Genomic DNA, 13,523 nt, shown 5'->3' with positions numbered 1-13,523 from the left:
GCCGACCTCTGTGCGGAGCCGGTTCAGGGCGACCCACTCTTTGCGGGGCGTATCCGAGCCGGGTGGGGCTGTGGTGTTCGCTGCGACAGTGAATTGAGGAGGTCGCGATGTCTGTTCCCAGCTGGTTCTCCATGCTCCTAGTATGTTGAAACCGGAACCACAGAGGGTCGCTGCATGATGGGAGAAAGGGTGACGAGATGACAGGCGTTGAGGTCCCAGTTGCTGTGAATCCTGGGTGAAGTGGTGCAAAGGATGTTTGGCTTCCGATGGGGCCTTGCACACCAGCCTATGAGTGAAGAACTCTGCGAAGCTTGGCGGGTGCGATACCTGCGAGCACCGGCAGGAGATCCGTCGGAGTAGGGTGCAGGCAGCCAGTGATGATCCGCATGGTGTCGTTGAGGGTGGCGTCTAGCTTGCTGGTATGAGCGCTGCGGCACCATGCTGGGGCAGCATACTCAACAGAAGCAGAAAAAAACTGAATACTAAAACTTCATCACACGCTGATTAGCATATCTAATTTTTAAAAGAAATTGTGAATTACAGAAATTTTGGTATCTTTTAACATTTATCAAAAATATCTTCATTGAAGGATCTGTGAAGAATCAAGTTTGATGGCGGGTCCTGAACTGAAACTTGACCCATTCATTCACTCCACAGATGCTGTCCGAGCCATTGAGTCCTCCAGTACTTTTGTGTTGTCCTCTTTGAATATTGTGTTAATTTATTCTTTGTGTTGAAAATCAGTATGGATATGTGATTTGTGAGGAAAAAGGTTGAACTTTTTTGAAATGCAACCTTTTTTTAAATAAATGGTCATTATGGGAATATGGACCAAACACGGGCAGGTGGGACTAGTGTAGCTGGGACGTGTTGGCCGGTGTGGGCAAGTTAGGGCAAAGGGCCTGTTTCCGCACTCTATCACTCTATGACTCTATTGTTTCATACAGAAGTTGACAGGATAAATTGGTCTTACCATCTTGTCGGTTCAGTCTTTTACTGCTTAATGTTCAGATGAATTTATTTGTAATGCTTTTTTTAAAGTAATTTGGCACATTTCTTGCAAGAATTTGCTTTTAATTATTTCAGGCAAGTTTTGTTGCATCGGGCAACAGAAGTGATATTGCTTTGGACGATCCCAACTTTTGGCAGAAATGGGCAAAGAAGGCAGAAATTGATCTTGAAGCTATGCATGGAAAGGTAAGTTACAAATTTCAGTTTAAGATTTGTATCTGCTGAGCACTTCACAATTAAGACTTCCATTTAATGTTTATTTCATATGTTTTCTTGTGCAAAGGAAGCCATTCAGCCCATTGGGCCTATGCTGGCTCACAGAGTGTGTTGCCCATGTTGAGCAGATGCATTTCATGTTTCTCCATCTGTTTGCGTTATAATTTCAGGCAGATCAGCCGATTTGTGGTTCAAGGATTTTTTAAATAAAAACAGTTGCAGTCTTGTTTAAGCTGATACTGTGACACCACCACTTCTTCCTCCAGTGCAACTAACTCCAAGTCTGTATCTGTGACCATCCTCCGGAGTTATATCATTAGTGCCATCTATGCCTTTTGACTACTAATTGCATCCTTAAATCTCTGGCTGTCAACCTAGCGCTCCTTGCAACAGATGCTGTTTAAACAGATCTCTTCCACTCAGTGACGATACAAGGAACTGCAGATGCTAGAATCATGAACAAAATGCAAAGTTCTGGAGGAACTGAGGAGGTCAGGTAGCATCTGCGGAAGGAATGGACAAACAACATTTCGGGTTGGGACTCTTCAGTTTGAAGAACGGTCCCGACCCAAAATGTCACCTGTTCATTCCTTCCACATATGCTGCCTGAACCTGTTGAGTTACTCAAGCACTTTGCGTTTTGTTCTTCCACTCTTTCTTTGGCCATGGTGTTAAAATAACTCAATGTTAAATTTTGTTTAATAAGCACTTCTGTGGTGCATGTTGGGCATTTTGGTGTTAAAAGAATTGTTTTCATGGGTTATTGTTGGTTTTGATACCAGATCTCAATCCGATGTTGGGTTGACTTCTGTTCTGTAGAATATTTTGTGCAGCTGTAAAGCAAGAAACATTCTGCTGCAGTCTGAAAAGTGCATACAGTGTTTGTAAGGGTTATGGTTTTCTTCCAGGATTCGACCAGAAAAATATGTTTTATGATGATTTTCTCTACAGAACAGCTTAGTAATTGACACGCCAAGAGTAAGGAAACAAACCAGACCTTACAATGCTGCTAAAGATGAACTGGCAGAACTATCGGAAGCAGAAAGTGACCGTGAAGATCGACCCAAACTGCGCCGGCCCTTTGATCGCTCTCATGCATATGGAAGGACAGAGTGCTTCAGAATTGAGAAGAATCTGCTGATATATGGGTATAAAACCGTTGACAATTTATACATCAATTCTAAAGCACTTTCCTGTATGTTAGCTATTTACATTATCAGCAAGCAGTATTTTGGGGTTTTTTGAATGGCTTCATATAATAAATATATATTTGAACAGCCATGTTAACAAGTTGTCTGACATATGAATGTATGGCAAAGAACTAGGAATAGGGCTTTCTATCTTCTCCAATGAAGAGGTAGTGTTCCTTGAAGCCACTAAGCAGTTGGCCAAGCATTGGAATAATTTCAGAATAATTTATTATTTGATCAAGGTATGTTACAGATTGGGACTTTCTTTTTGCTTTGTAATGCATTTCAGACATTTAGCTATCAATCCTATCTGATGTGTTGATGTGGAGAAGGAAGTGAAGCACCCAACCAACACAAAGAGAAAGTAATCAAGAAGAGGCACAAGGAAGAAAAAAAAAATACTCAAAAATGTGGAAAGAGTTGCACACTTTTTCCAAGACTTGCCAATATTGATATGTAGACAAAAGTCATAAAAGTCCATAATGCGGTTATAAAATCACCATTGTGTTGCTCAGCATATATTGAGTACATATTGGAATTTATCTCCTGGTGAAGAAACAATACCAAGAATAGTCCTCAACCCATGAGTCCATAAAGTTCAAGCAAGAAAAATCAACGTCTCAAAATAGAATCATATTACAGGTACACCATCGATTTTTTGGCACCCTTGGTTCCAGAGCCTTGCTGGATTGTCCATTTTGCCAACCAACAGAGGTCACATAAAAACAATTCAATAATACACCTATGACCCACTAATTATATCCTCCCTGTGTCTCTAAAGCACCATGGACTGCTAAAATCTTAAATAAAGAATTAATAATTAACAAAGTAAACAATTAACGTTTTCACGACGGAGGCACACGTCCCAAAAGAGCCTGCGTCACATGCAATGCTCTCCATTTTGTCCGGATTCAATGAGGAGCCAGTCCATCAGTCGTTGGGAAATCTGTGGTGTACCTGTGTATGATTTTTGTCGCTGAGCTTGATTCCAAATGCAATTGAATGATTTATGGCAGACCCCACACTACATTTCACTATCCACTCTAATGACGGCTGAGCAATGAGGGAGAGGACACCTGCACAATCACGGCTCCTGTATTTGTTACGTCCTTTTTTGAGATGTTTTGTTTTCTTTCACTCCCCCATTCCATTCCTGGTGTATAATTTAGCTTATTGCTGCAACAACACTCTCTGCTCCCTCTTTGAGATGCAGAATAAAATTAGCTCACATGGAATTTGTATTTTTTTAAAAAGTAAATGGATCAATCCAAATGATCAATTTACCATAAACCTTATTCACATTCACCTCCTTTCTTCAAATGCTAAAATCAACTATTTTCAAACAGAAATCCTGTGCTTCCCTCTTCTGATTAAATAATAAAGACATTGATGTCTTGTCGAGCCACTGAACTGAAGGAAATATTTTATCCAAGATTTTCCAGGAATTGGGAATCTTGGCTCTGTCATATGCCTGGAATCATTTGTAAAAATAATGATGACATGTACCTCCTCTTTTCATGCAAAAGAGGTTCTAAAATTCAACCCCAGTTACCAGAAGCATTTAAAGTATTTGCTGATATGCTCTTTATTAGTAGAAACAAAGAACTGCAGATGCTGGTTTATACCAAAGATAGATGCAGAACTCCTGTCAGAGAGTTCAATTAAACAAAATAATGAGAAATATTCAACGATTGACACATTTGGAATACAATTAGTGTTCACACAAATGTAAAAACAACAGAGAAAGCTTCATAAGATAGACACAAAATGCTGGAGTAACTCAGCGGGACAGGCCGCATCTCTGGATAGAAGGAATGGGTGATGTTTTGGGTCGAGACCCTTTTTCAGTTCTTTCCTACACAATTAGAAATATTCTGTTTCAAAGAAAACAAAGATTTAATTCTTACCCAGGTGGGATCGTTGGAAAGACATCTTATCACATGGGCGTTTCAAGAGACGGCTGGTGGAACAGGATGTGGAAACCATTTGCCGAGCGCTCTTAGTGTACTGCCTTGCTCACTACAGAGGGGATGAAAAAATAAAGAGTTTTATCTGGGATCTTATTACCCCATCAGAGGATGGACAAACAAAGGAACTACAAAACCACCTGGGTAAGATATGCCAGCAAACTTTCTCTTTACCCAGTGCAGAAATGGTGTTAGAAAACTATAATTTTGTAATGTTAATTGCGACTCGTAACGTATAGCTGGTTGTAATGTTCAAGTCGTGCAGCATGGTCAGTATGACTGATGTGTAATGCGTGGTACATTACAAACTATTGATTACAAAAGGGATATGTTAAAGTTGTATGAGTTCATTGATTGCAGTGTGGTATAAGTCAATAGAACACTAAGGATGTCTGGTGCCGTCTGAAGCCGAAATGTCGACTTACACTTTTGCCAGCTTGAACCTCTTGAGTTTTACCTATGTTGTTTTTGTTTGTTTTAGTCAGCAAGGGATTGGCCTGACATTAATAGTGAGGTAGAAGTGTGATCATCAATATGTACCAAGATATTACTTTGTATTCATTTGGAGTGATGCAAGAAAACTCCAAATGTTCCTTCCTGTTTTTGTTTTAAGCAAAATATCAAACATGGACTTAATCTCATTAACATTTCACTACTACATGGCCTTCCATTCAAATGTTGGAATCAGAAAGGGGGAGTGGAATTTTGTAACTTGTTGCATTCAGACCTCTGGACAGACAGCTCTACTTGGACCACTATTTCCATGCAGATGAAAAGCACCTCTGTCCTAAATCTTCTGGCCATTGAGCATCAGAGTTGCAGGTGCCTAATGCAGGCGATGTAATGATTGTCTGTGGTGGCCCTTTGTTTTTGTAGTAGGATAGAGGCTCAGTATTCAAGGGAAAGCACTTGCTTCCCCCTCCTACAATATACAGCTGCTGGCAGTGACCACATACTGTTTTTCCAACTCCAGAGGTGAGTATCTCCAAATGTTCTGGGAGTAATAAATATATGGTGCTTATGGGTCCACTCTTAAATTCTAAACCGTTGTTCAACAGATTTCCCTTCCAGAAAGTGCAAATAGTGTGTAGCCAGATCACACTAAGGTTGTCCCTGTTTATCTGAAATGTTGAAATGATTTATTCTAAAGCTACCCACTCAGTCTACCATGCTTCTGCCACTGCATCAATCCAACGGCTGCCCTTTGAGAGAAACAGGGGGCTGTTACCTATATACTTTGCATTTCACTCTTAAATGGGCTCCTGGAATTGCTGTACAGCAAGAATGGCTGGGGTATTGACGGATGTACAATCCCATCGTTGGAGTAGCTCTCGGTGATATTTCACTGTTGGTTCTGAAGCTATTCATGCACGGGTTAGTCTCAGGGGGCAGCACAGTGGTGCAGCGGTAGAGTTGCTGCCTTAAAGCGCCAGAGACCCGGGTTTGATCCTGACTATGGGTACTGTCTGTACAGAGCTTGTACTTTCTTCCTGTGACCGTGTGGGTTTTCTCTGGCTTGTCCGGTTTCCTCCCATGCTCCAAAGACTTACAGATTTGTAGGTTAATTGGCTTCGTTAAAATTGTAAATTGTCCCTAGTGTGTCGGGTAGTGCTAGTGCATGAGGTGATCACTATTCAGCGCAGGCTCGGTGGGCCGTAAAGCCTGTTTCTGCACTGTAACTCTAAAGTCTAAAAGCTAATCCCAATCCGAGTTTCCAATGGCAAATTTGGTTTTGTGAAATAAAACAAAATGCTAGAGATAGTCAACAGATCAGGCAGCATTGGCGAAAAGAGTACAGAGTTAATGCTGCACCTCAATGACCTTTCATCAGTATTGGATTTTCACGGTATTTTCCTTTTAAAACGGGACCGGAGTAACACAACATCCGCTATGAAAGACAAGCATATAAAGCCACTTCCTAGAAGTGATAATGCAGTTCTTGCCTTTAACGTTCTCAGAAGACAGGTCATCAATCTATCTTGAAAGTGTAACGTTTCATTTACGAAAAGAGTAGCTCACTGAAAGTCATGTCACAGATGGATAGGGTAGTGTAAAAAGCATTTGGTATACTTTCCTTCATAGATCAAGGCATTGAGTACAAGAGTCGGAAAAAGTAATGTTGCAAAGCATTGGTTAGATTTAGGTTTATTATATTGTCATGTGTACTGAGGTACAGTGAAAAGCTTTCTTTTTCATGCTAACAAAAGAGATCAGAAAAAACTATACAAAATTACAATCAAGTCAAACTCAAGTGAAAATAGAACAAAGGGGAAGATACAGTGTGAAAGGATGCATTTAAAGTATAGTGCGTACTTCTGGTCACAATATTGCAGGAAGGATGTGTTAACAATAGAGAGTGCAGAAGAGAGTCACGCAATGTTGGTTGGAATTGAGGGCGGTAGTTAAAAGAGGAGTTTGGATAGGCTGAGTTTATTCTTATTGGAATGTAGGAAGCTGAGGAATGACCTTGGAGAGATTTACAGACTTATGAGGGACCGAGAGATGGAATAGATAATTGGTGTCCTTTACCCCAGGCAGGGCAGTCTGGAATTAGATAGGATATGTTTAAGGTGTGAATGGAAAAATTGAAAGGAGATCTAGGGTATAGTTTTATTATACAGAAGGTAGTCAATATCTGAGCCACCAGAGGAGCTAGTGAATGCAGATACATTTGCAACATTAAAAATGCTTTTGAACAGGTACTCGAATAGGAATGGCATTGAGTGAATCGGGTCTCATGTAGACAAATGGGCTTAGTGCAGATGCACATCATGGTCAGCATGGACAAGATGGGCCAAAAGGCTGTCTTTGTATTAAATGATTCTGTGAACACTAGGTGATGTACCAGCATATTTGCTAAACGACTTACAGGGGACTGTATACAATTGACCTAAAAACACAGGCAAAATTGTCTAATTGGTCTTCTGTCACATGCAAGCAATATGGTTCTATCATCGGGGTGTTAGAGGTTATGGGGAGAAGGCAGGAGAATGGGGTTAGGAGGGAGAGATAGAACAGCATGTCTGAATGGCGGAGTAGGCTTGATGGGCTGAATGGTCTAATTCTACTCCTATCGTGTACAAATTCATGAGAGGAATAGATCGGGTAGATGCACAGGGTCTCCTGCCCAGAGGGCATAGGTTCAAGGTGAGGGGGAAAAGATTTAATAGAAATCCGAGGGGTAACTTTTTAACACAAAGGGTGGTGGGTGTATGGAACAAGTTGCCAGAGGAAGTAGTTGAGGCTGGGACTATCCCATCGTTTAAGAAACAGTTAGACAGGTTTGGAGGGATATGGACCAAGCGCAGGCAAGTGGGACTTGTGTTGCTGGGACATTGTTGGTCGGTGTGGGCAAGTTGGGCCAAAGGGCCTGTTTCCACACACTATCACTCTTTGACTCATCACTTATGATCTTATGATCCATACGGTTAACCTTGTGTCTGTACGTATGTGCTTTGCATATTTTTTCCACTGAGAACACATTTAGAATTGCGTTTTGTTCCGGATTCCTTTACCAGGCTTGTCAGCACCAGTTCCGAGAGGCCGGAAAGGAAAGAAGGTGAAGATTCAGGGAAGCACGCTTGACATGCAGAAAGCTGAGTGGCTCAGGAAGTATAATCCAGAACATCTGCTTCAAGATGAAGGCTACAAAAAGCATTTAAAACACCACTGCAATAAGTAAGTTTTGGGGGTTATGTAATGTTTTTTTTCTGTGATTCACCTTAAGGCTGATTTTCTATTGATTTTTGTTGGTGATATTTATTAATTACTAATAATGTTATATAATTACACTAATGTGGCCAGTTTATAATAGTAAGCCTGCATTTATTAGCTGATAAACAAAGGGTTGTATTAATTAAAAATAGAGCATGCAGTTTCTCAGCATTAGGACAATTATATATTTTAATTGACTTTCATCAGATATTTTTCTTGTTAATTTAAGGCAGCCAAGTAGCCTTATTGTTATAATGGTGTGTCTCAATCACACTGTTTATCTGACTTTGTCACTCAGGGTGCTGCTGCGAGTGAGAATGTTGTACTATCTAAAGCAGGAAGTAATTTGTGATCAATTGGAAAAGGTGCTTGAAGGGGTCGATACGAGGTAAGAATCCTGAGGTGCCTCAATTTGTAGATGTTCAACAATTACTGAGTGTTTTATGAATCATTTAAAATATTTAGTTTACAATGGCCCATGAGTTTACTTTTGACTTTTCTTTAGAAATACAGCACAGAAACAGGGCCTTCGGCCCACGCCAGCCAGCGATCACCCTGTACACGAGCACAATCCAGCACGCTAGGGACATTTCTACAATTTTACCAAAGCCAATTAACCTGTACGTCATTGGAGTGTGAGAGGAAACTGGAGCATTCGGGGAAGATCCACATTGTCACAGGGAGAACGTACAAACTCTGTACAGACAGCACCCGTAGTCAGAATCAAACCCAAGTCTCTGGCGCTGTAAAGCTGCAACTCTACCACTGTGCCCTTGAAAGTAATTGCAGCAATGACAAATTTCATTGAGCAGCAGAACAACTTTCATTTATATGATATATTTCTAATCAATTATGCAGAAATTTGTTTTGCTATATATCTAGACATATAATGTGGCAAATATGAGCTTTGAATTTCATTTTTTAATCCTATTAAAGTAAATGGAGCTAAACTTAAGAAGTAGCATTTTTTGTGCATACTTTACTGCATTTCATATTTATTGCAATATGCTGGACAATTCCTGTCCCATAGAAATTTGTAGCATAAATGAGCCCTTTCAACCCATCATTGATACACAGATTTTGAAACAGCTTCATCTCACACTATGTAATTTTGCAATTTTAGTTTTGTGTTTAAACTTATTATCGTCACGTGTGCCAAGGTACAGTGACAAGCTTTGTTTTGCTTGCTATCCAAACAGATCAGTTATACTACACATAAATGCAATCAAGTCAAACTCAAATGCAACAGATAGAACAAAGGGGAAGATACATTCAGAATATAGTTCTCAGTATTGTAGCGCATCAGTTCCATTGACAAAGTCCAATTTACTCAATGGTGTGGAAGAGAATCATCCACGGATTATCTGTTTGCAAGAAATTAGGGTGACAGTGTAGATCCTTTAATTGTTGACTCACTAACCAACCCTTCACTGGTTACTCTTGACCTTGTAAATGAAGAGTAAAGGATGAAGGTTCCACCCAGATAACTTATGGTCATTATTATCATTATATCATGTATAGTCATTATTATCTGCGCCAAAGTAAATTGCACATGGAAATGCATGAGCCACTTTCCAGATGATCATTGATCTACCTGAAAATCGCCACCAAAGCAATCCTATTGTGGCTTCCAATTTGCACTAAAAAATATTAATAAATCGGTCCAGTTTCTAGGCAATACTGTATATATTGCAAGCACCCAAGGGGAAATTTATTGTTCTCTGTCATCATAAAGCCAAGTAAGCACAGTGAAGGTAAATGATTGAAAATTATAATGAATTTAATGAGAAAGGTTTAAGGAATGCCATTCACCTTTTATACGAGAGAAAATCACTTCAAAGCTGTTTTTTGGCTTTTAAAATATCTTTCCATACTCTTAGATCGTTGATATTGCTGTTTATCATTGTGTCATTTTCTTCTGACTTTAATCTCAATTTTACTGCATCCCTTTTCCCCCCTACATTTTGATAATTGTGGGATTTGAATGTAGTTGTAGAAAGGTTAAGGCAGATATACTTAACTTGTGATGTGGCCCCAAATGTACAATTATTTCAACTTAACTTTGATCCGAAAGAACAGGGCAACCTGTGTTTTGGAGAAATTGCCAACTGTTAGATTACTGAGGTTATTGCTTCTGACAAACACTTTTTAATTATTCTTGAGAGAGAATCAGACTAAGCTCCAGAGTTCAAGGTGGTTTAAAGATAGAAAGAGCAAGTTTCCTCTCCTGTTAGGTAAAATTGTGCACCAACTAATGATGTCTCACAGTAATAACGAAGGAATTATGAATTTCAATGTACTGCTGAAACACCACAACCAATTACAATGTGCTTATGGAATCTAGCATTTCGGATTGTAATGGGATTTTGCAAAGTGTGACATTTCCAAAAACATTTGTTTGATGACAATTACCAGTCTCCCAACCCCACCGAACATCGTTTAAGCAAGTACATGTTGCTTATACTCATGCCAAATGCAACCTGGCAGATGAGAAAAGGACAGATTCCAACCCTGTTCTTACCTGATTTTTATTTTTCAAAGCTCTGCAATAATATCTGCAACTCCCCATTCCTAAAATAAAATTTAATTTAAGTTTTATAAGGGTCCGAGACCCCAAACATTAACATTAATTAGGTTTATTATTATTGCGTGTACCGAGGCATTTGGCTCCTCCATAGTTGCTAAGTCCTTACTGTTGAGAAAATAGTTTGATTTGCCATTAATCGATTGGAAAAGTATTATTCCCTATTAAAGTTATTTTTAATATCTGCTTTTAATTTAAAAACTATGTGCATCTCATATAGTCACTTTGGTTATGGGCATAAAGCCGTAATGTCATATTTTGCCATTTAAATCTTTGAAGATGTGTTTATCAAATGCGTTTTTGGGAAATTGCCAACTGTTAGATGAATGAGGTTATTGCTTTAGAAAACACATTTAAATTCATTTAACATACAGGAAATGTAATAACAAGGACCTGCAGATGGTACTTTATACCAAAGAAAGACAAAATGCTGGAGTAATTCAGCGGACCAGGCAGGATCTCCAGAGAATGTTGATAGGTGACGTTTTGGGTCAGGACCATTCTTCAGACTGTCTGTGCATGTTCTCCAGAGATGCTGAGTTACTCTGTTTATTCACAAAATGCTGGAGTAACTCAGCAAGTCAGGCAGCATCTCGGGAGAGAAGGAATGGGTGACGTTTCTGGTCGAGACCCTTCTTCAGACTGACTGATGAGTTACTCTGTTTGTTTTGTTTCTTTCTAACGTGCAGGAAATGTGTTTTAAACGTATTTTTAATGGAAAATTTGATGTGTGATTTTGTGACATTTTGAAGGTGACTCTTTGGTGACTTAAAAAGCACATTAGTTTCTGTAATTTAGTGTGGCTGCTGATTTGACTTTGTGCTCTCGTTGATATTTCCTTCCTTTAGTGAGATTGATATTTGGGTTCCTGAGCCAGAACAGTCTGAGATGCCTGCCGAATGGTGGGACATGAATGCTGACAAATCTCTGCTCATTGGTGTCTTCAAACATGGTGAGTGTGCAGCATCAAACAACGTGTAGGACATCAAATATTCCCTCGGCTACCCACGACAAAAGAATGTGAGTGAATCAAATAATGGGCATTTGCCACATGGTCAAATGGAGAGAGATGCATAAAATAGTGAGCATGTTTGCTGGACACACTGCTAAGAAGATTTACAAGGATGCTGCCAGAACTTGAGAGCCTGAACTTGTTGGCCAGGCTAGGACTTTAATCCTTGGAGCACTGAAGGATGAGGGGTGATCTAAGAAGTGCATAAGATCAGCAGGGGAATAGATAGGGTAGATGAGTATTTTACCCAGAATAGGGGAATCAAGAACCAGAAGTCATAGGTTTAAGGTGAGAAGGGAAAGATCCTGAGGGGTGAATTTCTCTCACGGGAGGTGGTGGGTATCTGGAACGAGCTGCCAGAGGAGGTAGTTGAGGCAGGAACTATGACATTTAAAAGACATTTAGATTGGTACATGGGTAGGAAAGGTTTAGATAGATAGAAGCAAAACGTGGGCAGGTTGAACGAGTATAGATGGGGTGTGTTGGTCCGCCTAGTCAAGTACGGCCGAAGGACCTGTTTCTATGCTCTGTGACACTATGTTCTTAGACTCGAAAATATCAATCAAAATGTCTATCACAAAATCATCCCAAATTTTAAGTGAATGATACTCGCAAAGCTTTGATAGCCTATTTGTAGCTGGCCTGAGAATACATGGGCGGCTGCCTTCTTAAACCATCTTTATATAATGTGCTAACTTCCAAAAGCATTGAGCTGTGAGACCCCTTTCAAATATTTCTTTGATTCAACCTGTAGATTTTTTTTTTTTGCAAGTGCAAAGACTGGATTCAAGTTTATATAAACTTGAATCCAGTCTTTGCACTTGCAAAAAAAAAAATCTACAGGTTGAATCAAAGAAATATTTGAAAGGCGTCTCACAGCTCAATGCTTTTGGAAAGATAGTTGGAAAATTATAGTTGGAAAGATAGTTGGAAAATTATAAAGCACAGAAGCAATGTATTTCCATGAAATAGATGTGGCTTTAGGATGGACAGAATTAATTAATTTATCCTTTGTGGATTCATTATTTTTATTTAAATACTGGTGTAATTTTTGTTCTCTTCCAACAAATTCTTGCTTTTTTCATGTCCACAGGTTACGAGAAATATAACACTATGAGAAATGACCCAGCACTCTGTTTCTTGGAGAGAGTTGGCAAACCCGATGAGAAAGCAATTGCAGCAGAACAGAGAGGAAATGATACCTTTGCTGATTGTGCAGAGGGGTACGGTTACTCTCAATCAACATGGTGATGTGGTTTAAAATTATTTAAAAACATTACTTATCTTTCTCTTTCCAAAATATTTGGGGCAGGGGGGTCTTGTTTACAAAATTTGCTTGGTTCATTGCGTGAATGCTGTGGGTTCTGTGTGATGGTTATGGTGTTCCATGTCTGGGAGGAAATGGAAGAAACTCTTAGCCCTTTTGTCCAAAATGTTCTGTTGACTGATGATGGAAAGTAGTTGAGAGTTGTGAGAATTAGTGATCCACATTTTTTTTAAATCCTTTGTGCCCAGATTCTGCTGACTGACCTCTGAATGGTTTGGAAATGTTTTTATTATGTTTGAAATTCTTCAAATGTTGACCGATCTAATCTTAATCTCTTATTTTCGTTCTGTACTGATCACTGCTATAAATTGAGGAAAAACGTATTAAAGATAATATTTCCTAACAAATTTATGGGTTTTCCAACAGGGATGGTGAAGACCCAGAATATAAACCAACTCAACCATTATTCAAGGATGAAATGGAGGTGGGCATTTAAACAAAAAATCAAAGTACATGAAATATTAAAGAAACACAAAATGCTTGTGTAACTCGGCATTTACTC

The 13,523-nt window shown here is 39.4% G+C and overlaps 1 protein-coding gene across 11 annotated transcripts in view; it reads left to right on the top strand.

Annotated features, from left to right (window-relative positions):
- chd9 (chromodomain helicase DNA binding protein 9) overlaps positions 1–13,523 on the top strand; it is a 196,967-nt gene that overhangs the window by 149,177 nt on the left and 34,267 nt on the right. For 7 of the 11 annotated variants that reach the window (XM_078400388.1, XM_078400385.1, XM_078400387.1 and 4 more), the window contains 8 exons: positions 1,087–1,197; positions 2,179–2,375; positions 4,329–4,528; positions 7,903–8,062; positions 8,397–8,486; positions 11,531–11,634; positions 12,788–12,941; positions 13,388–13,445. In XM_078400388.1, coding sequence (XP_078256514.1) covers positions 1,087–1,197; positions 2,179–2,375; positions 4,329–4,528; positions 7,903–8,062; positions 8,397–8,486; positions 11,531–11,634; positions 12,788–12,941; positions 13,388–13,445 — 1,074 coding nt within the window. The remainder of the gene's footprint in view (positions 1–1,086; positions 1,198–2,178; positions 2,376–4,328; positions 4,529–7,902; positions 8,063–8,396; positions 8,487–11,530; positions 11,635–12,787; positions 12,942–13,387; positions 13,446–13,523) is intronic. The other 4 variants (XM_078400392.1, XM_078400386.1, XM_078400394.1 and 1 more) reach the window with 1 other exon arrangement.

This window comes from Rhinoraja longicauda, chromosome 6, assembly GCF_053455715.1.
Source record: "Rhinoraja longicauda isolate Sanriku21f chromosome 6, sRhiLon1.1, whole genome shotgun sequence".
NCBI lineage: Eukaryota > Metazoa > Chordata > Chondrichthyes > Rajiformes > Arhynchobatidae > Rhinoraja > Rhinoraja longicauda.
Note: the sequence above shows the minus strand (reverse complement) of the source record. Positions and strands in the feature narration are given on the sequence as shown.